Genomic DNA, 26,361 nt, shown 5'->3' on the forward strand with positions numbered 1-26,361 from the left:
TATTTACAACACCTCTTTTGTCTGTCATCCTTGGTGTAGCTTTTAACCCCCGTCCTTTCCCAAACTGCTCCAGGAGGGCATGTAGAATCCTAATGAATGAATTCACTTCTTGCAGTCCATAAGTGATGCCTTTACTGAATTTACTGGATCCATCTCCCTCGCTGTGCATGACAGGTGTGAGGGCCTTGTGCCTAATGAAAGTGAGTGTGCTGGAGAAAAGGTCCTCAGCCAAACGGTTCCACATCTTCAGGGTCCCCTGATCCAGACTGTGCTCTCTGTAAAGAGCATCCATTTCGACCTTCCACACAGCCTTCCACAGGTCCTTCCCAGAGAGATACACCAGGTTGCAGCGGGTCACTGCAGAAGGGGCTGCATCTCCCAGGTCTGTGACCTCTGCCAATAGTTTCAGCTCCTTGTGGGATGGCCGAACCTTCTCTCCTGAGGAGAGGCACAGGAAGGGATCCTCAGGATTGCAGAGGGTGCTGAAGGAGTCCAACCAACCAGGCTGCCCCAACGGCTCTCCATCCATCACCAGCCACTTCCCCTTCCTCGTCTTCTTCTTTTTAGAGGTGGTGGTGGCTGACAAGTCATGCTGCTCTGAGCCTCTCAGTACTTTTGTGAAAGCACCATCCCACCAGGACCCCTGCTGTTCATAGCAGCCCCCAAAGAGCTCCTCGTGGGACAAAGCATTGGGGAATAAGACCACGGTGTCAACAGAGCTCCAGTTTGAAGTAGAGGACTGGTAATCAGTTTCCATACCATCTCCTTCACAGGTGAGATCCTCATCAAATTCGGCCTCCTCTGCCCTAGCTGCCAGTCTACGCAGTGCTCCGGCCAGGGCACGGTAGCAGGTTGTCTTTCCACTCCCAGCAGGGCCAACCAGAAGAACTGCTCTGGAGAGCTTCATAGCCTGATAGAGGGTGAGTGCATTGCGCAGCACTTTTGTATCAGCATGGAACCCTGTTTGTTGCAGCTCCTCTGTAACTGCTGTCTTCAGGATGTTCTGTTCCCCTTCCTCCTCAATGTACTGTTGGAGAATAGGGTGGGAGCGCGCCACTGGAAAGATCTCTTCAAATATGGTGCGGAACTGTGAGGCTTTCTTCTGCTCAAAGATAGCCGATAGTAGGATTGACAAAACACTGTTGACAACAGCCTGCTCCTCCAACACAGCTTGCATGAGGGCAGCAGACTGGTTGGCACCCTTGTAGTGGGTAGACTGGGGACATTTGTCTCCTCCATCTGTCTCAGCGGGGTTGAGGATCCCATCCAGAGGAAGCCTAGGAGAGTCAGGTTCCTCCCTCAACACTTTCTCCATATACACATCCAGCCGGCTGTTGCTGCGGAGATGTGTCCCAGAGGCAGCAATGACGTTTCTGAGAAGAACCATCCAGGATGTCTGCTCACCACTGACAGAATCAGGGAGACAGAGGGAGTCTTTGGCCAGGCTAAAAAGGGAGATCAGCCGTCGACTTATAGACACAGCATCTGAGAAGCCCAGGGAGACTAGCATGACCTCTGTGATGATCCTGTAGTCAGGGTGGGCCAACGAAATTGGCCTGGTCGCCACTCGCAGATTCTCTGGGACATCGGTTGTGTATCCTCGTGATGAAATGATTACACAGCCATAGCTCAGTTTGGCAAATATGTTTTCCCCAGAAAAAGACATCTGGCACTCAAGCTCATTAAACTTCCTGCACTCTTTCCAAATGTCGCCATGGCTGTCTCTTGGTGAAACTGTACTATCTCCGTTTGGGTTGGAGAAACTGGATAAAGGCTTGGTATGGGTCTCAAAGCCTTTCTGCTGAGTATTTCTCTGCAGGATGGACATGGATTGGTGAATGTCTGAAAGATGCTGCCCTAGTTGGGAAAGCACTCCCTGGGTCATCAGGTCTACACAGTCCAGGACCAGCCAGGCCCCGGTCTGAAGGGCACCAAACAGCATCTGCTGGACGACAGAGGGACTCGTATTGACACAACACTGTAAGGAGATGACCTGACGTCCCAGTGCTCTTCCTAACTGAACCACAGTCTTCCTCTTTCCAGACATGCAAGGTCCACTTACAAAGCCACACCTGTAGCTGGTCAGAGCCAAGAGGATACCCAGTATTGCTCTATCTGTGGAGGGGGTGTTTACTAATATCCAGTGCTCTGGACCAAGGTATTCGTAACCATAGGGCAGCTGGGTGCCCAAGATTTCAACATAGCACAAATCGTGGTGTCCCTCTTGTGTTGTTGACTCATTCTGAGTGTCTGTAATCAGATGGTACTTCATCAAACTCTGCCACTCAAAAGACGACTCGAGGTCACACTTTACCTCCATGAGCCTAGATAACTGTTGCGAGTGGTTCATGGTGAGTAACACCAGAGCATGCAGCACTGTCACCATGCGCTGTGTGGTCATTGATTTGTCAATATCACCCGTGATGCCGTCTTGTATGGCTTGGCACAAGCTCTGGAGTTTGGAAGCATTTTGTGCCTTGATGCGGGGCCACTTGACCGGAGCTGAGGCCTTGTAAGCCGTCCGAACTTCACTGCACCATAAAGCCTCTTCAGTCACTAACAGGCATTGCAGTGGGTAGTCAGAGAGTATACTCAACATAGAAGGCAAATCGTTCACTCCTTTTGCTTCTTTACCCTCTTCCTTTCTGAGGGAGCTTGATGGGCTGGTGTAGCAAAACGGGTCATGTGACAGGGAGTCCCCAACTTTCTTCTCCCATTCCGGGTCCGGTTCCAACAGCTCGAACTGTTGTCGTGCCACAGCACACTGCTTCATGAGCTGCTTCATGGCCTGTTGAAGCTGCAGCTCCAGGAGACATAGCCACACCAGGGGGTTGAGGTTTGGCTCCAGGGGGCAGAGGAAGGGCACGTGCTCCCTGACACTACCATACACCCCTCGTACACACATCTGGGTGTCAGAGAGATCCAAGCCACTGCTCAGATCTGTCACATCAGAGGGCATGTCAGTTTTGCTGTCCACCTCCAGCCAGCGCACCCCTCTGAAACACTTACGCACCAGAGGGAGCAGAGCGGAGGGCGTGGGGTGCAGAGAGAGGAGTTTGATCACCTCCCCATCGCTCAGGAAGCAGAGGCGAGGGAACTCCCTGCGGGGAGAGCCCAGGAGGTACAGCAGCTGGTTAGAGATACCCTCCATGGTGGACAGACCCTCTATGAGGAGAACACGGAGGCTGTGTCCATGGAAGCAGCAAGTCAACTCTGTTGTCTTCCTGAGCCGCACTATGTTCAGCACGTGGGGGTCCCTTAGTGTAGTTTGGATAATCTCCTTGAAAGTCTTATCCACAGGAAGGAACCTGTTCAACTGTGGTCAAAGACAAAGACAACATTATCATTTAGTTATCCTGCATCACCCTCCAAAACAATCTATAATTGTGGCAGTTGTGGCAGAGGCATAAGAGACCCTGAACTCACCAGTTCTGCCTTCTGAATACTGACTGTTGTCTCGTAGAACATTTTGCTAAGGAAGACCCACTTCTGCTGGTACCTTTCAAAGAAATCAAGCAGTTCCTCTACATATTGCAAGAAGAGGAAAATATGGAAGTTGAGAAAAAGTAGTATAAAGACGTCACAATAGGAGGACATTGTTAAACAGTATGGTTTTGAAAACAGTCATATTTATGTAAAGAAAGATCTATCTTCCCAAGCTTTTTGATTACTAGGGGTCTGGTCACTTTGCCATTTTGGGAGTGTAGCCCAGTTTACATTACCCAGTTCTTGCAACAGCTGCACCCAGTGTTCCACCTCCAGCCTGAACTCAGCAACGTGAGGAGAGAGCAGCATGTTGGACAGAGTCATTACACTGTCCTGTGTCTGAGCCAGGAGTGTCTCCAGACCTACAGTAAGAAATCAATACGTGTTTACGTGTTGCTGTGCGTTTTGTTGCAAACCTTACTTTGCTAACTGACAACTTTACGTTTTTTTCTTTTTAATTACCGTTTATAATTTTTAGTTTTTCCCTCACTCAACTTCTTTTCATTCAACTTTTTCACTCCGGACGCTTTATCTGGACATGGTTCGTCAGGACCTCCAACAGCCGAAGCTAAGTAGTAACATTAACATGATGCCTTCTAATTGCAGTCGCTGTACTCATAATATACAGGAGAGGATAGCTGTGCTGCAGGCCCATCTTCAGATGCAATCGTTAGGCAAGGGTAATTTCAGTGTAGGAAAGGATGATACAGCGTCTGTGCCACCAGTAAGTACAGATAGTAACATTAGTATAAATCCCCTCGCATGGTCCCCGCAGCCGGACAACTTTCTCATGGCTTCTGGAGGCAAATGCTGTAGGAATGCTCAACCGGTGTCGCTCATTCAGCCGACATAAACTTTCAACCGGTTTTCCCCATTAAGCAGCGAGTCAGAGTCTGAGGCCGAGCCTTCTCTTGTCTCTACACGACTCCATTACCCGCAGTATTAGACTTAAAAAGAATCATCCAGCGATCATACACTGTTTACCAGGGGGCAGGGCTACCGACGTTAAGGCTAATCTGAAGATGGTGCTGGAGAAAGCTAAAACTGGCGAGTGTAGAGAGTATAGAGATATTGTTATCCACGACGGCACCAAAGATGTTAGGATGAAACAGTCAGAGGTCACCAAGCGCAACATAGCTTCAGCGTGTTAATCAGCTAGAAAGATGTCGGCATTGAATAATTGTCTCTGGCCCCCTCCCAGTTAGGGGGAGTGGTGAGCTCTACAGCAGAGTCTCACAACTCAATCGCTAGTTGAAAACTGTTTTCTACCCCTCCCAAAAGATAGAATTTGTAATTGGCCCTCTTTCTGGGACTCACCCACAAACAGGACCAAGCCTGGCCTGCTGAGGAGTGATGGACTCCATCATAGCTAGAGGGGTGCTCTCATCTTATCTACCAACATAGACAGGGCTCTAACTCATCTAGCTCCACAATGAAATAGGGTGCAGGCCAGGCAGCAGGCTGTTAGCCAGCCTGCCAGCTTAGTGGAGTCTGCCACTAGCACAGTCAGTGTAGTCAGCTCAGCTATCCCCATTGAGACCGTGTCTGTGCCTCGACCTAGTTTGGGCAAAACTAAACATGGCGGTGTTCGCCTTAGCAATCTCACTAGGATAAAGACCTATTCCATTCCTGCCATTATTGAAAGAGATCGTGATACCTCACATCTCAAAATAGGGCTACTTAATGTTACTTCAAAGGCAGTTATAGTCAATGAACTAATCATTGATCATAATCTTGATGTGATTGGCCTGACTGAAACATGGCTTAAGCCTGATGAATTTACTGTGTTAAATGAGGCCTCACCTCCTGGTTACACTAGTGACCATATCCCCCGTGCATCCCGCAAAGGCGTTGCTAACAGGTGTTGCTAACATTTACGATAGCAAATTTCAATTTACAAAAAAATAAGACATTTTCGTCTTTTGAGCTTCTAGTCATGAAATCTATGCAGCCTACTCAATCACTTTTTTTAGCTACTGTTTACAGGCCTCCAGGGCCATATACAGCATTCCTCACTGAGTTCGCTGCATTTCCATCGGACCTTGTAGTCATAGCAGATAGCATTCTAATTTTTGGTGATTTTAATATTCACATGGAAAAGTCCACAGACCCACTCCAAAAGGCTTTTGGAGCCATCATGGACTCAGTGGGTTTTGTCCAACATGTCTTTGGACCTACTCATTTTCACAGTCATACTCAGGACCTAGTTTTGTCCCATGGAATAAATGTTGTGGATTTTAATGTTTTTCCTCATAATCCTGGACTATCGGACCACGATTTTATTACGTTTGCAATCGCAACAAATAATCTGCTCAGGAGGAGCATCAAAGGGCGTGCTATAAATTCTCAGATAGCACAAAGATTCCTTGATGCCCTTCCAGACTCCCTCTGCATAAACAAGGATGTCAGAGGACAAAAATCAGTTAATCACCTAACTGAGGAACTCAATTTAACCTTGCGCAATACCCTAGATGCAGTTGCACCCCTAAAAACAAAAATGATTTGTCATGAGAAACTAGCTCCATGGTATACAGAAAATACCCGAGCTCTGAAGCAAGCTTTCATACAATTGGAACGGAAATGGCGCCACACCAAACTGGAAGTCTTCCGACTAGCTTGGAAAGAACGTACAGTGCAGTATCGAAGAGCCCTCACTGCTGCTCGATCATCCTATTTTTCCAACTTAATTGAGGAAAATAAGAACAATCCGAAATTTATTTTTGATACTGTCGCAAAGCTAACTAAAAAGCAGCATTCCCCAAGAGAGGATGGTTTTCACTTCAGCAGTAATAGATTCATGAACTTCTTTGAGGAAAAGATCATGATCGTTAGAAAGCAAAATATGGACTCTTTAAATCTGCGTATTCCTTCAAAGCTCAGTTGTCCTGAGTCTGCACAACTCTGCCAGGTCCTAGGATCAAGAGAGACGCTCAAGTGTTTTAGTACTATATCTCTTGACACAATGATGAAAATAATCATGGCCTCTAAACTTTCAAGCTGCATACTGGACCCTATTCCAACTAAACTACTGAAAGAGCTGCTTCCTGTGCTTGGCCCTCCTATGTTGAACATAATAAACGGCTCCACCGGATGTGTACCAAACTCACTAAAAGTGGCAGTAATAAAACCTCTCTTGAAAAAGCCAAACCTTGACCCAGAAAATATAAAAAACTATTGGCCTATATCGAAATGCTTCAGTCTGGTTTCCCCATCATAGCACTGAGACTGCACTTGTGAAGGTGGTAAATGACCTTTTAATGGCGTCAGACCAAGGCTCTGCATCTGTCCTCGTGCTCCTAGACCTTAGTGCTGCTTTTGATACCATCGATCACCACATTCTTTTGGAGAGATTGGAAACCCAAATTGGTCTACACGGACAAGTTCTGGCCTGGTTTAGATCTTATCTGTCGGAAAGATATCAGTTTGTCTCTGTGAATGGTTTGTCCTCTGACAATTTCAGTGTTCCTCAAGGTTGCGTTTTAGGACTACTATTGTTTTCACTATATATTTTACCTCTTGGGGGATGTCATTCGAAAACATAATGTTAACTTTCACTGCTATGCAGATGACACACAGCTGTTTATTTCAATGAAACATGGTGAAGCCCCAAAATTGCCCTCGCTAGAAGCCTGTGTTTCAGACATGAGGAAGTGGATGGCTGCAAACTTTCTACTTTTAAACTCGGACAAAACAGAGATGCTTGTTTAAGGTCCCAAGAAACAAAGAGATCTTCTGTTGAATCTGACAATTAATCTTAATGGTTGTACAGTCGTCTCAAATAAAACTGTGAAGGACCTTGGCGTTACTCTGGACCCTGATATCTCTTTTGACGAATATATCAAGACTGTTTTAAGGACAGCTTTTTTCCATCTACGTAACATTGCAAAAATCAGAAACTTTGTCCAAAAATGATGCAGAAAAATGTATCCATGCTTTTGTTACTTCTAGGTTAGACTACTGCAATGCTTTACTTTCCGGCTACCCGGATAAAGCACTAAATAAACTTCAGTTAGTGCTAAATACGGATACTAGAATCCTGACTAGAACCAAAAAATGTGATCATATTACTCCAGTGCTAACCTCCCTACACTGGCTTCCTGTTAAGGCAAAGGGCTGATTTCAAGGTTTTACTGCTAACCTACAAAGCATTACATGGGCTTGCTCCTACCTATCTTTCTGATTTGGTCCTGCTGTACATACCTACACGTACGCTACGGCCACAAGATGCAGGCCTCCTAATTGTCCCTAGAATTTCTAAGCAAACAGCTGGAGGCAAAGCTTTCTCCTATAGAGCTCCATTTTTATGGAATGGTCTGCCTACCCATGTGAGAGACGCAGACTTGGTCTCAACCTTTAAGTCTTTGCTGAAGACTCATCTCTTCAGTGGGTCATATGATTGAGTGTAGTCTGGCCCAGCAGTGTGAAGGTGAACGGAAAGGCTCCCCTCTCTCTACTTGGATTCTCTGCCTCTAACCCTATTACAGGGGCTGAGTCACTGGCTTACTGGTTCTCTTTCATGCCGTCCCTAGGAGGGGTGCATCACTTGAGTGGGTTGAGTCACTGACGTGATCTTCCCGACTGGGTTGGCGCCCCCCCTTGGGTTCAGCCGTGGCGGAGATCTTTGTGGGCTATACTCTGCCTTGTCTCAGGATGGTAAGTTGGTGGTTGAAGATATTCCTCTAGTGGTGTGGGGGCTGTGCTTTGGCAAAGTGGGTGGGGTTATATCCTTCCTGTTTGGCCCTGTCCGGGGGTGTCCTCGGATGGGGCCACAGTGTCTCCTGACCCCTCCTGTCTCAGCCTCCAGTATTTATGTTGCAGTAGTGTATGTGTCAGGGGGCTAGGGTCAGTTTGTTATATCTGGAGTACTTCTCCTGTCTTATCTGGTGTCCTGTGTGAATTTAAGTATGCTCTCTCTATCTTTGTCTCTCTTGGAGGACCTGAGCCCTAGGACCATGCCTCAGGACTACCTGGCATGATGACTCCTTGCTGTCCCCAGCCCACCTGGCCGTGCTGCTGCTCCAGTTTCAACTGTTCTGCCTGCGGCTATAGAACCCTGACCTGTTCACCGGATGTGCTACCTGTCCCAGACCTGCTGTTTTCAACTCTCTAGAGACAGCAGGAGCGGTATAGATACTCTTAATGATTGGCTATGAAAAGCCAACTGACATTTACTCCTGAGGTGCTGACTTGCTGTACGCTCGACAACTACTGTGATTATTATTATTTGACCATGCTGGTCATTTATGAACATTTGAACATCTTGGCCATGTTCTGTTCCCACCCGGCACAGCCAGAAGAGGACTGGCCACCCCTCATAGCCTGGTTCCTCCCTAGGTTTCTTCCTAGGTTCTGGCCTTTCTAGGGAGTTTTTCCTAGCCACCGTGCTTCTACACCTGCATCGCTTGCTGTTTGGGGTTTTAGGCTGGGTTTCTGTACAGCACTTTGAGATATCAGCTGATGTAAGAAGGGCTATATAAATACATTTGATTTGAATACAACTTTACTTACTACTTTTAACAGCAACAATGACAATATATCTGAACCAAAGGTGATTTAAATGAGAAAATTTAATATAAAAAGTGGTCTCAGAAATGTTACTTATTATTAACACAAAAAAACACTCCTTTCTCCCCGTTCAATCTCACCAATGATGGTGAAGGTGCCACTGTCACGAGAGTGCTGTTTGGGTGTTTGGTAGTTTGAGACCAGGCCATTAGTGGGCTTCTTTCTCCGTGTGGCACCAAGCTGTGGTTTATCTTCCTGCCAAACAGTAACAATGAACTTGGCCAGTCGGAACAGTGCCCCCTCCCAGCGTCTCTGAAGCTTCCTGAAGGTCTGCTCCATGTCCGCCTCTGCCTTAGCCTCCTGGCAAATCTGACAAAGTCCCACAGAGAGAGTTAAGTTACCCTGAGTAAGACTGCATCCCAAATGGCACCCTATTCCCTATATAGTGCCCTTCTTTTGAATGTGCTAAATGGATTTTCTGTTTTCACCTTGCTGATTTTATTCTGGTGCTCTCTCAGCTTCTTGGACATCAGGTCAGCTACAGTGAGGTTCCACTCTGGTGCATAAAGTAACCCCATACCTAGAAGAGGAGACAGAAGTATGGTATGTAAATCATGTTGTAAAGATGATTGCTTTTCATGATGATTGTGTCTCAAATAGCACCAGTTTTGACCAGAGCCTTTAGGGCTTTAGGCTCTGGTCAAAAGTAATGCGCTACACTGAATGTACACTAGAAGGTGTTCCACAGGGATTCAAATTCAGGAACTCTGCTGAGCTTCCAACTTACTCTTGAAAGTTACTCTTGAAAAGTTACTCTTGAAAGTACAATTTCGACATTGGGTAGTTTATCAGTAGTTTTCCTCTTGTCATGTCAGTCATTTCAGACCTTAGAGCTATTTATAGCTTGCCAGCAACAGTTGATCAACTAGCCCATGTCTGGTAATGTTTAGCTAGATTGTTTTGTCCATTGATTTTGTTGTAATGTTTGAGTCACTCAAATCACAACTGCAGGAGATGAGCTTTAAAACCTGCGGAGGTCCCATGGGTCCCGAGGTGGGGATTTGTTACTACACCACACTACTGCAGAAGCACTGGTCTAACCTTTGAAGATGTTCCTCCAGTGTTTGTGTTTGAGTGTGGGGCTGCTGAGTTTGGCCAGCACAGGGAGCTGCTGGTTGAAACGCTCAAGGATCCCCAGGGTCTCCTGCAGCACAGCATCTCGGGAAGGGATGGTCCTGGCCAGGGATACCGCCTGCTGCAGCCACTCATCCACCTTCTCTTGGGCTCTCGACACAACAAACTGACACCAAACATTTTATATTTTTAAATTTTTGTCATTTAGCAGATGCTCTTATTCAGATCTAATTAGTCAGTGCATTCAGCTAAGTTTAGTAGGAAAAAACTAACACATATCACAATTCTTGCAAGTAGACTCACATTAACATCGAATTAACAGTAGGTGAAAATATTAGTCTTTCCCATATCAGATTCAAATAACATTTTATTGGTCACATACACGTGTTTAGCAGATGTTATTGTATTTATTTTATCTTTATTTAACTAGGCAAGTCAGTTAAGAACAAATTCTTATTTTCAATGACGGCCTGTTCAGGGGCAGAACGACAGATTTGTACCTTGTCAGCTCGGGGGTTTGAACTTGCAACCTTCCGGTTGCTAGTCCACCGCTCTAACCACTAGGCTACCCTGCCGCCCCGGGTGTAGAGAAATGCTTGTGTTTCTAGCTCCAACAGTGCAGTAATATCTATATCTAACATATCTAACAATTTCACAACAATACAAGCAAAACTAAAGTGAAGGAATGGAATTAACAATATATAAATATTTGGACGAGCAATGTCAGAGTGGCATAGAGTAAGATACAGTAGATGCATATGCAAATGCAAAATATGTAAACACTATTATAGTGGCCAGTGATTGCAAGTCTATGTTGTGGCAGGGAGAGGTGAGGGGGGTGGTAATTGAGGAGAGATATCTTGCAGGTAGCTGGCTCCACCCCAAGCCTTATATGGACTTCCTGTCCCAACGAGGCAACACTGGGAATCGTTAAGCCAGGGATTGCTTGGGGATAAAGGAGGAAGCAGCCTGCACAAAAGGGCGGGCAGGCAGGCAGGCAGGCAGGCAAAAAAAAAATAATAATAATAATAAATATATATATATATATATATACACATATACATACACATACATACATACATACATACATACACATTTATTTATTTTTTAAATACCCAGATTACATGACCAGCCATGTTGCCATGGAGATGCTATTGAGTGCCACTGACCCTACAGAAGCCCTGACAAGACATCTGTGTGGTATGGATATAGAGGAAGTTGAATGAATGAATGAATGAGCAAGCTAGGTAGGCAGGTAGGTAGGTAGGTAGGATTACACGTTGTGACCTGGACTGTTGCAGTACCCTTGTGGACTGTAAGGTGGTTGGTGCATTTCCCCCCTCTTCCCAAGTGTAAGAAAATCCCTAATAAACTTACCCTTTGCATTCGATTTGTGCTACTGGTGCCTGTTTTGTTGTTGAACTTGGTAACATGGAAAATCCACACCCTTGATCTTTGCTACATATGGTGGAGAATGCAGGCACCCCAAACCAAGTTCAATAACTAAACAAACACAGAGCACAATGGAAGCATTGGTGAGACAAATGGTGGAGAAAAACATAGCACAGCAGGCTATGCAGTGGGAGCTGCTAGAAGAACGGCGTCAGCAGAACGCTCTCATGCGAGCTGAACTCAGCCAGCTGACAGCTGCCCAAGCCAGTATAGCGGCAGGTGCAACAGTCTCTCGTCCCAAACCCAGTAGGTTTCTTCTGAAGCTGACAACTACCTACAGGAGATGGAGGCCTAGGAGGCACTGAGAGGGGAGGTGTCCCTCCATCAGCAGAGATCTGTAGAGCAGAAGGTTGCTATGAGGGAGGATCTAGCCGAGAAGCAGGAGACCCTTTTAAAGAGCTGAAGGAGCAGCTTGTCCACCAGCAGGAGGACAGCTCCCTACAGAAGGTCTTGCAGAAGGCCCAGGCTGCAGCCCGCCAGGAGGAGGTGGTAGATGCGATGAGAGGGGGGGTGACCTTCAATCAGCAGAGAGCTGCAGCGCTACGGCAGAGCCTGGAGGCTGCTCTGAGGGAGCAGGAGGAGAAGAGCAGAGAGAAGGCCACTCTGAAGATGGAGGCCCTCCAAGCAGCAAAAGATCTGCAGCTCGGCCCTCTGACAGAAGGCCACCGCCTTACAGGGGTAGCTAGCCAAGGGGGAGCAGGAGATCTCCCTTCAGAAGGAGGCGTGGCAGGAAGTACAATACCCAGATTACATGACCAGCCATGTTGCCATGGAGATGTTATTGAGTGACACTAACCCTACAGTCCAGAATGTCCAGAAGATGATATGAACAGCCTAGTTACCATCACGCCTCGAGGGACTTGACATGATATTGACTGACTCTGACATTAACAAATCTCTGGCTGACTGTGTGTTGAGGAGGAAGTAGAATGTCCAGATGGAGACAGCCATGTTGCTTTTGCCAACACCCAAAAAAGTCTAGAAAATGTGACATTGTGTGACAGACTTTCAAGAACCTGACCAACTGTCTGTTACAGAGATCCAGGATTGTGATAACATACATGAACTCAAGTCCTCGGGTGGTTGTTGTCCTTGATGATCTTTTTGGCCTTCCTGTGACATCGGGTGCTGTAGGTGTCCTGTAGGGCATGTAGTTTGCACCCGGTGATACGTTGGACAGACCGTACCACCCTCTGGAGAGCCATGCGGTTGCGAGCAGTGCAGTTGCCATTACCAGGCGGTGATACAGTCGGACAGGATGCTCTTAATTGTGCATCTGTAAAAGTTTGAGGGTTTAGTTGCCAAGCCAAATTTCTTCAGCCTCCTGAGGTTGAAGAGGCGCTGTTGCGCCTTCTTCGCCACACAGTGTGGGGGACCATTTCAGTTTGTCAGTGATGTGTACGCCGAGGAACTTGAAGCTTCACACTTTCTCCACTGCGGTCCTGTCGATGTGGATAGGGAGGTGCTCCCTCTGCTGTTTCTGAAGTCCACGATCATCTCCTTAGTTTTGTTGACTTTGAGTGGAAGGTTATTTTCCTGGCACCACACTCCCAGGGCTCGTCGTTGTTGGTAATCAAGCCTACTACTGTTTTGTCATCTGCAAACTTGATGATTGAGTTGGAGGCGTGCTTGGCCACGCAGTCATGGGTGAACAGGGAGTGCAGGAGGGGGCTGAGCAGGCACCCTTGTGGGGCCCCAATGTTGAGGATCAGTGAAGGGGAAGTGTTGTTTCCTACCTTCCCCACCTGGGGATGGCAGCCCGTAGAAGTCCAGGACCCAGTTGCACAGGGCGTGGTTCAGACCCAGGGCCTCAAGCTTAATGATGATCTTGGAGGGTACTATGGTGTTGAATGCTGAGTAGTCAATGAACATCATTCTTACATAGGTATTATTCTTGTCCAGATGGGATAGGGCAGTGTGCAGTGCGATGGCAATTGCATCGTCTGTCGCTCTATTGGGGTGGTACGGTGTTAGGTAAGATAGAGGTGATTTGATCCTTAACTAGTCTCTCAAAGCACTTCATGATGACAGAAGTGAGTGCTATGGGGCAATAGTCATTTAGTTTAGTTACCTTTGCTTTCTTGGGTACAGGAAAAATTGTGTCCATCTTGAAGCATGTGGGGACAGCAGACTGAGAAAGGGAGAGATTGAATATGTCCGTAAACACTCCAGCCAGCTGATCTGTGCATGCCTTGCATGGTTCACACTCTTAAATGACTTACTCATGTCGGTCACGGAGAAGGAGAGCCCACAGTCCTTGGTAGCGGGCCATCTCGGTGGCACTGTGTTATCCTCAAAGCGGGTGAAGAAGGTGTTTAGCTTGTCCGAAAGAAAAACATTGGTGTCTGCGACGTGGCTGGTTTTCCCTCTGTAGTCCGTGATTGTCTGTATATCCTGCAACATACATTGTGTCTAAGCTGTTGAATTGCAACTCCTTTGTCTCTATACTGATGTTTTGCCTGTTTGTAAGACATTCAAAAGGAAATAACTACACTGTTTGTATTCTGCAATATTCCCAGTCACCTTGCAATGGATAAATGCTGTGGTTCGCACTTTCAGTTTTGCGCAAATGCTATCATCAATTCACGGTTTCTGGTTAGGGTAGGTTTTAATATTAACAGTGGGTACAACATTTCCTATACACTTCCTGTTAAACTTAGTCATCGTATCAGTGTATTCGTCAATGTTATTCTCTTAGGCTACCCGGAACATATCCCAGTCCGTGTGATCAAAACAATCTTGAAGCGTGGATTCCGATTGGTCAGACCAGCATTGAATAGTCCTTAGCATGAGTACTTCCTGTTTGAGTTTCTGCCTATAGGATGGGAGGAGAAAAATGGAGTCGTGATCAGGAGATTTGCCGAAGGGAGGGCGGGGGAGGGCCTTGTAGGCATCCCGGAAGTTGGAGTAGCAGTAGTCGAGTGTTTTAGTAGCGAGAGTACTACAGTCAGTGTTGATAGCAAATTTGAGGAAAATGCTACCAAAGTTCTATGTTACAATTAAATGAGGCCCGAGGATATGTGGTTTCCAGTTTGCATAAAGTCCAGTGAAATTATTTGAGGGCCGTTATGGTAATGGCTTGAGGAGGAATATACACGACTGTGACTATAACCAAAGATAATTTTCTTGGGAGGTAATATGGTTGGCATTTGATTGTGAGCTATTCTAGGTTGGGTGAACAAAAAGACTTGAGTTCATGTATGTTATCACAATCACACCATGAGTAGTTAATCATGAAACATCCACCTCTGCCCTTCTTCTTCCCGGAGAGATATTTATTCCTGTCTGCGCAATGAACTGAGAACCCAACTGGTTGGACGAACTCATAGACAGTATATCCCGAGAGAGCTATGTTTCCGTGAAACAGTACGTTACAATCCCTGATGTCTCTCTGGAAGGAAATCTTTGTGAGCTCGTCAACTTTATTATCCAGGGACTGAACATTAGCGAGTAATATACTCAGAAGCAGTGGGTGGTGTGCACGCCTCCTGAGTCAGACTATAAGTCCTCTCCGAATACCTCTTCTCCGCCAGCTGTGTTTGGATCAGCCTCTGGGATCAGTTCAAATGCCCTCGGGGGTACGAACAAAGGATCCGATTCGGGAGAGTTGTATTCCTGGTCGTAATACTGGTGAGTTACCGCCACTCTGATATGCAAAAGCTATTCCCGGCTGTATGTAATAACAAATAACAAAAAAACAATACTGCAAAGTTGCCTAGGGTCTAGAAGCACGGCTGCCCTATATCGGCGCCATTTACTATTTCAATAAGCATACTAGGTTCCTGCTATCACTTATTATTAGTATTAGTATGTTGTTAATCAACCTAGAGGCTATTAGAATAGAGCAACCAGACAGACACCTTGCTGAAGAGCAGCAGCCTCCACTCTTGGATCTGGGAGGTGGATACAGTCATCAGCTCCCACAGTCCTTTGCGAGCTTCCATCTTCTGCTTGGCTGTGGTTACAAAAGTCAAATCCAGAGGGTTTCCTACAGAGGGAACACAGATAAGAGAGTGAGGAAGGAGCGATGTAAACACAAGGCAGGCACCATCCTTCAGTCCCTCTCTCATCTCACCTCTGAGACTTTTACTTGTCCTGCTGAGCTCTGTCAGGCGAGCAGAGACAGCATACACCTGTCTGCACATGATCTTGAGCTTGTTGAGCATCTGAGCAGCATTCTGAGTGGGGTCCAGATATGGTCCAGAGGTGGCTTTGGTCACCATCTCGTCCAGGTCGTGGGCCAGGGAGGAGAAGGTGTTGTCCAGGGTGTCAGCCATGGAGGGAAGACGCTGGCACACTGTATCTGCTCCCTGCTTCAAGAGAGGAACAAAAATGTCCCACAGGTCCAGCATCTAAATACAGGGGGAGGGGTGGATAAACACACAACATTTAGATATCGCAGTGCATTTCCATGTGAATAAAGCAATAAAAACAACAATAGCTGTAGGTAGCTCTTCTTGTGATGACTCAAAATAGGTACAAGGAAATGATTCAGACATCAAAAGCTATGTGTTTAAAACCTGTTCCTCCAATAACAGCTCATCTGGTGTCATCTGTCTGTAGTTGGTTCGAACGGTTTCCTGGAGAGAGTGTAGGTACTCTAGTTGATGTTGCATGTCATCAGACAATTTCGCACAGCGTTTCACCTGAGGGAAGAAATCCAATGGGGTCGATAAAATATACACTATTGATTAAAGGAAGAAAATAATTATTAGATGACTATGCACAGCAATAACTACAGAAAGGTGCATGTGTAGGCAATACCATGCTGGCATAGTGGGTGAAGTCGTTGAAATCTGTGGGTTCGACCCTAAGACCTTCCACAGCTCTCTTCAGTTCTAATATCAAGTTCTCTGAGCGCAGCTTCAGCTCCTCATTCAACAGAGTCAACACATCCTCCTCTATGGAGTTCAACAGAGGCCCTGCATGGAGAAACAAAACCACACATTCAGGATTCTTCCCAAATGGCACCCTATTCAGGGCCCTACTTTGACTAGGGCCGATGCGCAGGGCCGCACAATCATAACAAAAGGTCCCCAGTCATACCAGTAAAACACTGTCACACACTCGTACGCACGTCACACACATGCAGTAACTAAGTTGGCCTAAAGTCACGTAGCACATGCAACCAAAAAACACCAGTACACCCACAAACAACCACACCCACACACCTATCTTCTCCTGGATGTGGGAGCAGGTGACGATGAGCAGCTTGTTGGAGGTAGTGAGAGAGGGGGGCACTGTGCGCACCCTGTCAGTCCAGAAGCGCACCTTCTGAATGTGCTCCTCGTAGCGTAAGGCAGGCATGCCCCTCAAGGTCTCCAGAGAAGCTGGACTCCATTGGCTGGTAAACAGATGAATGTCAACCAACCAGGAGAGTCCCTCACACAGCTGCTGGATCTCAAGCCCAGCCTCCTGTGGGTCAAGGGAGAATCAACAAACAATCCATTATTCAGAAACCAAACATGATGAAAGGATAGTGAGTGCATCGTTGTAGAGCTTTTCAGGGATCCATTCAGATGGATGGCAAAAAGTGTGAATGACCTGTGTGATCCTGGCTTGCTCTCTCTGGACCTCCTTAGCCCCAGCATTGAGGCTGAGCTGCCATTCCAGCTGTTTACTGGACAGGGGGTAGTACTGCCCTCTCAGCCTCTGGCCCTGGACCATCAGAGGGGTCAGCTTGGGCAGCACCAGCCTGGGAGCTGATAGAACACAATGAGGCTCCCGCTTGGAGGAGAAGCTGCTGACACCAGTCGGCTCACTGTCCTTCTCCCCAAAAGCTGAGAACCATGCACATACAAACACAGGCGATGAGCGTAAGAAAATATATATCTCTGCCTGTTTTTTGTGCTTCAACTTGTGTTTACCATGAATTAGACATTTTTCCTGGGTGATCCCTGTTATGGGATGAACAACATCTTTTATCAAATGATGGACTGTGGTACAACTGGGAAGATAAAATAATCTCCCGTCCTGTTCAGCATTACCTGTGATACAATTAGTTCCACTGGTACAGGCCAGGCTCAGGTCAGGGCTTAGCTCCTGAGCAGCACTGGTGAGGGAGGTGCTGGCAGACACACTCTCCTTGGCATCAAGACAGTAACTACAAGTGTCAAATACCTACAAGAGCAAAACCACATTAGTATGTAAGACTCGCTGGGACACATAACTGGGAATTCTGTGCCGAGTTAATCACAACCTTGACCTAATTGAATGTCTGCATCCCAAATGGCACCCTATTCCCTATATAGTGCACCACTTTTGACCAGAACCCATCCCAGTGTGTGGTTAATTGAATGATCTCACCTGAAGGGCAGAGTTTGCGACTGACAGCAGTGCCCCTCGCAGCACCTCCTGGAACAAGTGCATGGGTGGGAACAGAGTTGGCTGACCATCTGCTCCGAATATCAGCTCTGCTTGGAACAGACTCCCCTGCTGTGGCTGCACTCTCTATCGAGAAACATGGAATCAAAAATATCAATACCATTACCAGCAAAACTTTCATTAACATGATGATGCGAGTCCCAAATGTCACCATATTCCCTACATGATCCACTACTTGTACCATGGGCCCTAGTCAAAAGTAGTGCACTATATATGGAAAACTGTGCCATTTGGGATGCAACCATTGTGTTATTTCATGCTCTTCTTTCTCTTCACCTTCATGACGTTGTTGAGGAAAGAAGTGACCTCTCGATGGGCGATTGTGACGATACCCTGCACAATCATATGATCGGCCAGGGCGGCCATATTTCCCAGCTGCTGCAGGACGTACTCTGCTCGGCCCAGCTCCTTCCTCAGGTCCCTCAGATGACCCAGCTGGAGGTACAGGGGCTGGCTGCGCTGGCTAAGCTGGGAGCGTTCAACACGCAACTGCAGCTCCTGGTGAGCCCCATAGCTGTCCTCCTGGACCTGGAAGAACGTCTTTTATTAATCTATATGAGATGGAAATGTGTCTTCTGCTGTACCAAACCCCTCCGATATCCACACACAAACACACTTTAGAGAGAGGGATGGAGGCCAACAGGCCAAGCTCTTGGCTGTGTCAGGCCTAGCAGTCAATTTGCGTTCCTCTGTCTAAGGATAAGAATAGTAGTTACAAACCATGTTGAGGATGAGAGCACGATACTGCAAGAATATCTCAAGAAGCCTGCGGCACTCCTGGTTATTTTTCATGAGGGCATTCTGGAAGTCCAGAAGGGTGTAGGTCTTGCATTCATCCTGTGGCAACCAATGAACCCCTTTCAGTTCTTCAATCAGTCTGAAAACAGCAACAAAAAAGTATTTAACACTGTGTGCATTTCAACATAAATAAATAAAAAAACAATTTCAATGTTAATCATGGACCAAAATTAACAATAAGGTCCCATGTGCATGTGACTGTAATGTTGATGTACAACACTATTGTCTGCATCCCAAATGGCACCCTATTTCTATATAGTGCATTTATTTTGACCAGAGCCATGGGCTCTGCCATGGGCACTGGTCAAAAGTAGTGCACGAAATAGGGAATAGGATGTCATTCGGGATGCAACAATAATGTGATGCAGAATACCTGGAGAATTGAAAGAGAGCGTCTCTGAACTGGGGTACAGCCATGAGTAGCAGGCCATGCAGTACTTCACCCTTCCTCTGCAGAGTGATCTTACACACGCTTCTATGCCACCTGTGACACGCAACAGCAACATAAAGTTGACAAAGAAAATAGTTTTAATGAAGAGAGAGAATTGCAACTCGCCAAAAAAGTGACATGATACAATACATGTGGACAGTTAAGATGTGTTCCAAAGTCTGTCCCCTATGAGCCCTGGTCAAATGTAGTGCACTGAAGGGAGGGACTAGGGTGCCATATGGAATGCAATCGTAGCCTACCTGATGAATGCCTTACGAAGTAAATAGTCCCTGAAAAATGGGATATCCTGCAAGGCTCTCCACAGCATGGCCTCCCGATGCCACTCTGCCAGAGAAAGGAGCCCAGCACTGCATCCATCCTGCACATGCAGCACAGAGGAGGGGGAGAAGATGAAGTGCTCAGTGCCTGCTCTATTGGGGGGGACCACACGAAGGTCATACGGTCTACAAAAAAAAAGAAAACACATCCAATGAACAAATTGTATCTGCAAAATAGTGTGAATGCTACAGAAGACTGGCAAAGACACTGTTATTACACTATGACCTTGGCTATGGTGTTCACTACCTGAATGGGCCATTGTTCACAGCTTGCAAGTGGAAAAACTGAAGCTTTCCCAGATGTCTTTTCTTTGCAAAGATTTCCACCACCTCTGTGCCAGTCAGAGGCTCTCTGTGCTTGGCATCTTTTCTGTCTTCTGTCTCCTTGTCTTGATCAGCAATCTTTACCTGGGACACGTCTCCATGATCTGTAAAGCTGAATCAACAATGGACACACTACTAAATGTGCTATCTGAATGTGCTTTTTATTTTTTTTAAAGACCAATGTCACATTTGAACACGAGTGAAATGAAGCAGCAAACACACATGCTCACTGCTTAACCTACCTGTCCAGAGCAGATTCCTCAAATGACACCTGAGTAGCTTTGACAGGGATATCAGTCCCCAACGCTGAAGCGATCAGACAAGGTCCCTCCATCCACAGTGACTCCCTCATGGCCAGCTCAGGACCCACCTCTGCCACGAGGTGAGGGAGCTCCACCATGGACAGAGGAGTGGGAGCAGGGGAGAGGTTTCCAGTGCTAAGGGCTCGACCTGGCTGGGGCTCATACATGAAGGCTGGTGAGGAGGCATGGTGCTCCTGAGACTTCAGTGGTGGTAGTGAGAGAACAGAGGCCACATTTGCTGCTGGGATAGAGTCATTTTTCCTCCCTCTGTGATCCAGGGAACCATCCCTTGGCCTTGCTATGCCTCTTGCACGGGTCCTGTGTTGACTATCTCTTTTTGGAGCAGGCATAATTGTAGGTTGTTTTGTATCATTAGTTCTGCCACAAAACTCCAAGCTTTAGCGACTATTTGCTAAGATCATCTTCCTCTGTTGAGCCCAACTCTGGAAAAAAAAACTCCCAAGAATTCCTGCCATAAATGAGGAAAAGAGCACAACCTCTCATTTAAAGGGATGCCAGATTGTGCAGATAAAATATAGTTAAGGCTAGAAACTTAGTCGTGGCCTCCATTATCTTTGACAGCTGAATTTTTTGGGGGGCACGATAAGATATTAGAGAAGATACAAAAACAGGAAATACCTCTTGACAGCATTGCTACCTGTTAGTTAGCAAGCGTTACCGTTAGCAATGATGACTCGAATGCAAAAAAATCAATGCGTGTAAAAGTTGATTTTATGGGGGAAAAAGTTGGAAGGTAGCTAGCAATCTAAGATACCTTGCATGTATATACGTGTACATTTAGATAGTTAATAAAGCTAGTTAGCCCTTTTCCTATCTAACTTTTCAAACGTTCTCACCTGTATCGTGAAATTGATCCACTGCAAAATATCAGCAGGTCTCGTTCCCATAGTTACATGGGACGCAACGTCAACGTTTATGGCCCATATTGTGGGATCTCGTATGTTCCACAAGGGAGCGCTAGAAGATGCAACATTAGTTATTGGAGAAACTGCCAGGAGTGTGACATTTTGTTTTTGTCCATACATTAATAAATGCTCATAATAGACACAGGAAAACCTGGCTCCCTGTAGATGAAAGGCTGTGTAACCACTGCACCACAGCAGAACCTGAGACAGAGCTGCATTTCATGAGAAAAAACACACAAAAAGCAATTAGAGAGTGTTATTTCTTCTCTGATGAGAATATGCTACCCATCCTGTTGGGGGAGGATGCAGAGAGCTGTGGGTTGGCAGCGCACTACATTGCTGCCTGCAATAAAATGAGGGACAGTGTCTGACAGACCAACCAACCTGCACATGTCCTCTATACTTATTGTTATTGGTCAATATATGGTTGTTCCATTGACAATATTGATTATTATTTTAATTACGTTAATATTGTAAATCTCCAAAGTAAGCTTTGGCAATATGTACACCACCTTTCAAAAGTTTGGGGTCCTTGTTTTTGAAAGAAAAGCACATTTTTTGTCCATAAAAATAACGTAAAATTGATCAGAAATACAGTGTAGACAGTGTTAGTGTTGTAAATGACTATTGTAGCTGGAAATCCTGATGGAATATTTCTATGGAATATCTACTTAGTCGTACAGCAGCAACCATCACTCCTGTGTTCCAACGGCACGTTGTGTTAGCTAATCCAAGTTTATCATTTTAAAAGGCTAATTGATCATTAGAAAACCCTTTTGCATAGCGGAAAACTCTATTTCTGATTAAAGAAGCAATAAAACTGGCCAACAGACATGTTGAGTATCTGGAGCATCAGCATTTGTGGGTTCGATTACAGGCTCTAAGTGACCCAAAACATTTGAACGGTAGTGTACATTGTTACATCATGCCATTAAAGCAAAATGAATTGGAGAGAGAGAGTCAGAAATATTTGTGATGCTTTCATAATCCAAGTTTGTGCAGACTTTGATAACTAATGTTGAACTCACAGGACAAAAAGGGTCCACTGGTTTTTATATCATACATAACCTGGCAGTCACTATAATAAGGACGTACGCATTTTAATTAACTTCAATTTACACAATTTAACATGGACTAACCCTGTACCAGAATTTAAAATGCATTATTCACTAACAGAGTAGTATAACCCTAGGGCAATTGAGTTAATTGCCACAGTTTTGGTTAAGAAAAATACACTAAAATTGCCAAATCACACATTTATATTAAATTCATTACAGCAAGGTCTGTATTAAAATGTTGCAAAACCTGATCCAACCTGATTTACTTTTTTCTCTCGGGTGAGAATACATTTTACTGCTCTTCTGCAAGTGATGAGGTGAGCTCTATTAGTAGTGTCTTATTTCCATGACACAATCAGGGTTAGTGCAAAGAAATTCATTCTAACTGTGTGTGTGTCTGGACGTGTTTAACTATACTTGTGCGGACCAGAAGTCCCCACAAGAATAGTAAACAACCAAAAATGTACCAACTAGGGGACATTTTGTTAGTCCCCATATGGTCAAATGCTATTTCTAGGGGTTTTAGGGTTACGGTTAGAGTTAGGTTCGTTCAGGAGCTAGATTAGGTTTTGGGGTAAAGGTTCAAGTTTAGGGGTTCTGGAAAATAGGACTTTGAGTGGGACTGAATTGTGTGACCACACAAGTTTAGTTATACAAGAATATGTGTGTATGTACGTGCACACACTTGTGTCAATTAATTTAGTCTTAAACCTGTAAAACAAAGCAGGTTTAACAACAAGATACACATTTACACTACTTTTATTGATAATGCTCCAGATTTTACAACATTAGATAACCAAAATGATACATAATACAAAACAGTCAAACAAATAGAAGCTACCCTCAACATAATTTCTATGAGTTTTACAACACATTACAATTATTTAAAACACCAATGCATGAAATACACCAATAAACAAAACTAAAAATGATGAAAAATTCACAAAATAATGCATTTTAATGACTTGGCATTAGGAGAAGCATTATGTGACGAATGCATTATGTGACGTAAGAGCGATTCAGGATACTGTAGAGTGGACTCTAACATATAGTAGAAGCCTGTGGTTGTGTCTAAAGTCAAAATCTGGCTAATGATCGAGAAATTGAAAAAAGAAAAAAAGTTGATCCATGTCATGAGTCCATCTATGTAATGTATCTGTATCTATGTAATGTTGTAATGTTTTTGCACCATGGAATTTAGGGACCAAAAGTCTCTGATATCCCGGTCAAGTTTTTTAAATGCATGTACTGTGAGTTTGTGTTTTTTTAACTGGCAAATAAAATAATTCAGTCTCAAATGGCACCCTATCCCATATACCGTGCACAAGTAGTGCTCTATATAGGTAATAGTGTGCCAGTAGGGACACACCCTGTCATTTACACAGTGGATCTGGCATCAATGACAATAGAGTAGCTGAGCAGCTGGTTGTACTCCTGGCCTCGTCCTCCTGGTACTGTCACTGCTGTCTTTCCCTTCTTCAGCTCTGGAGAGCACAGTTCCTGGGTCAGAGAGGTCAAGGGTGCCAGCGACTCCCGCTTCTTACAGGAGTTCAGTGACCAGAGAAGATAGTAGACAGGGGTACAAAGCACATTCAAATGTTGAATAAAGACCTATGGATAGAAGCTACAAGAATAGATGAATGAAGGGAAGAGGACCATTCTCAATAATTCAAAGAATGCATAATGTTTTTTTGAGAGCTCGAGAAAAATTGCAAGAAAGATTGATACTAACCTTAGATGCTAGGCGGTCTCCTTCATTTCTTTTGCTGCAAAACAAATTAACAATACATTTTCAGTTGTGTTGCAGTGGCAGACAGACAGCATTTAAAATTGTCAAATTATTTTGATGTTTTTATATAGCTGGGTATCATTCTCACTAAGAAAGTTGTACAGCCAAACTTACCTGTATGGCCAAACGGCACCCCTTGTATGAGTGAACAGACTTCCACTGAGCCACTGAGTGTGTGAACTGTGAATGCATTATGTGACAGGAATATATAAGCAGAATGATGGTGACATCATCATTGATCTCTCTGATGTTAGAAGCAGTAGCTCTCCTCATCCATCATGATCCCTATGACACCAACCAGGCCAATGAAAACCTGCTCCTTTCAAAAAGTGTTCCTAGTGTTTGCGACCGGGAAGATGCAAATCCCGGAATAGCTATTCTCCTGGGGAGTCAGGTTCTCTGTGTACGTCTGTCGACTGACTGACCTTCCCAAATTAGCCTGACGGGACCTTCCCATAGGAACCATGGATAATGGGACAGTGATGCTCATCGCACCAATGGCACCTTGACCAAATGTACTGACACAATGAATCAGCCTCTGAACTAACACGGAAGTGGAGTCTGTGTGTCTGTGTCTATATATTTACCATCCCTTTTCACACGAGTCCAGACAAAAGGGAACTTAGTCTGCATCCCAAATGGTACCCTAATCCCTACACAATGCACTACTTTTGACCAGAGCCCTGTGGGAGAGTTATCAGATGATTTTAGAGACATTTGGGATCCCAAAGTGTATCCAAACACTGTGGTATTGACACACCTGTCTAATTATCTGATCCGATCCAATCCAATGACAGAAACAAGAGATGACAGCTTTATGCAGTTCTCATTCCAAGCATTGTGACTGGGGTTGAATTACAATATAAATTCTCCAGCTGTGAAGTTTTTGAATAGCTTTTCTTACTTCCAGAGTAGTCACTCAGAGTTAAGCCCTATGATAACGTTAAACCAAAAATAAATCTGTTGTCTTAACCACAGAGACAGAAAGAATCAGACTGTGTGAGTTGTGTGGCAGAGCTGTGGTGGCAGATGTACCCGTCTGCTCCAGCCACAGAGCATCCTGTTTGTGAATAGCTCTGTGCTACTTTGGTCATGCTAAGCTGTAGTAACCATCAGACGCACAGACCTGGTTTCCTGTTTGTCATCTGCCAACATGATGGTTGCCGGAGTGCTACCTGTAAACATGTCACCTGCTGAGTTGCTGTTTGTCTGTCTGTCACCTGCAGGAGGCCTTCGTACTGATCGACTCACCAGAAAACACACAGAGTGACGATGAGGAGGATCGTGATGGCTGCAGCCGAGGAGAAACAGACGATGAAGACAATCACTGCACAAACACACAGGAGAAAGACATCAGGTAACACAAAATGGAAGTAAATGGAATGGAACACCTGTTGTAAATGGAAGTAAATTCAAATAATGGAAAAATTACAGTATGCCAATCATTTTTGGATGTTCACCAGTAAGCATTGAAATATCTTACATATTGTTGTTTCACTGATGCATGATAAGGTGAGTGTACACTCACTGAGCTGTTTATCTTCACTGGTGACCTCCACTTGAATGAGGACCGAGGCCTGATGGTGGTAGAAAGAGGCTTGGCAGGTGTAGAGGCCCGCCTCCCGCTCCGTGACCTCTGAATGGAACAACAGAGCCCGACCATCCATCTGGACCAATGTGCCATCATTTCTTCAACACGCAGCAGGACACAGAAAGTCATTACATAGTACACACGTTTGTCTGATCTGTTTATCATCTAAGTGGCAAAGACGACAGTCATGAAGAGAGAATAAGATAAGCGTGGAAGGTGGAAAATTGCTACCACAACACTTTTTAGTCATTAAAAAAAAACTGCTACATTGAGTGATAATCTAATGAGACATTGTATTTCGTATGTATACTTAGGTGTATACCTAAGTAACTATCATCCACCTTAGCAGAAATGAACACAGCTTTGCCCAGAATAGCTTGACAGAATAACTCCTAACACAATTTATACGAGTCTGAGCATGGGGGGGCAGGAGAGTGTCAGGACCTCTGAAGATATACTGCTTCATAAGTCACTCATTGTCCCTGATAAAAGGGTTCTTTAGTGGAACCTACCGCATGGCCTGCCAGTCAGGACAACCTTCCCCGGGCCCCACAGCACAGAAGTCCTGATAGTATCTTAATAAGACATAATAGCAGCTTTACGACACTGCACGTATTTGACTATCTAGTAAAAAGCTCTCATAAAACAATACAAATGAGAACTTCCATCTGGACGAGAACAATGTTCGTACAAATGACCGCCCCTGTGTAGTGGTAATATTATCACAGACAGGGCCCTGCCTTACTCTGTCTTCCATCCTTCTGTAGCTCTCTCACTCAACCTCCACAGTTTAGAAGTTGTAGGAATGGAACATAGTAGTAAAAGAGAGTCTAGCAAAGAGTCT

The 26,361-nt window shown here is 45.2% G+C and overlaps 2 protein-coding genes across 4 annotated transcripts in view; both read right to left on the minus strand.

The window, feature by feature from the left end:
• The window catches only part of LOC110507121 (dynein heavy chain domain-containing protein 1), a 48,550-nt gene extending 27,541 nt beyond the window's left edge, over window positions 1-21,009 (minus strand). The window contains exons 1-20 of the mRNA XM_036964640.1: window positions 20,094-21,009; window positions 19,775-19,963; window positions 19,450-19,653; window positions 19,133-19,243; window positions 18,682-18,838; window positions 18,238-18,489; window positions 17,884-18,027; window positions 17,565-17,697; window positions 17,122-17,357; window positions 16,749-16,992; window positions 16,342-16,499; window positions 16,098-16,223; window positions 15,653-15,929; window positions 15,438-15,565; window positions 10,093-10,291; window positions 9,480-9,571; window positions 9,132-9,360; window positions 3,723-3,848; window positions 3,427-3,524; window positions 13-3,316 (exon numbers count right to left, since the gene is read on the minus strand). Of these exons, the coding sequence (XP_036820535.1) occupies window positions 13-3,316; window positions 3,427-3,524; window positions 3,723-3,848; window positions 9,132-9,360; window positions 9,480-9,571; window positions 10,093-10,291; window positions 15,438-15,565; window positions 15,653-15,929; window positions 16,098-16,223; window positions 16,342-16,499; window positions 16,749-16,992; window positions 17,122-17,357; window positions 17,565-17,697; window positions 17,884-18,027; window positions 18,238-18,489; window positions 18,682-18,838; window positions 19,133-19,243; window positions 19,450-19,653; window positions 19,775-19,963; window positions 20,094-20,503 (6,817 nt within the window). The 5' untranslated portion in view covers window positions 20,504-21,009. The remainder of the gene's footprint in view (window positions 1-12; window positions 3,317-3,426; window positions 3,525-3,722; window positions 3,849-9,131; window positions 9,361-9,479; window positions 9,572-10,092; window positions 10,292-15,437; window positions 15,566-15,652; window positions 15,930-16,097; window positions 16,224-16,341; window positions 16,500-16,748; window positions 16,993-17,121; window positions 17,358-17,564; window positions 17,698-17,883; window positions 18,028-18,237; window positions 18,490-18,681; window positions 18,839-19,132; window positions 19,244-19,449; window positions 19,654-19,774; window positions 19,964-20,093) is intronic.
• A 1,871-nt stretch (window positions 21,010-22,880) lies between these two features.
• si:ch211-149e23.4 overlaps window positions 22,881-26,361 on the minus strand; it is a 105,722-nt gene continuing 102,241 nt past the window's right edge. For 2 of the 3 annotated variants that reach the window (XM_021587951.2, XM_021587950.2), the window contains exons 17-20: window positions 25,410-25,615; window positions 25,178-25,253; window positions 23,870-23,903; window positions 22,881-23,676 (exon numbers count right to left, since the gene is read on the minus strand). In XM_021587951.2, coding sequence (XP_021443626.2) covers window positions 23,515-23,676; window positions 23,870-23,903; window positions 25,178-25,253; window positions 25,410-25,615 — 478 coding nt within the window. In that variant the 3' untranslated portion in view covers window positions 22,881-23,514. The remainder of the gene's footprint in view (window positions 23,677-23,869; window positions 23,904-25,177; window positions 25,254-25,409; window positions 25,616-26,361) is intronic. The other variant, XM_021587952.2, reaches the window with a different exon arrangement.

Source organism: Oncorhynchus mykiss, chromosome 27, assembly GCF_013265735.2.
Source record: "Oncorhynchus mykiss isolate Arlee chromosome 27, USDA_OmykA_1.1, whole genome shotgun sequence".
NCBI lineage: Eukaryota > Metazoa > Chordata > Actinopteri > Salmoniformes > Salmonidae > Oncorhynchus > Oncorhynchus mykiss.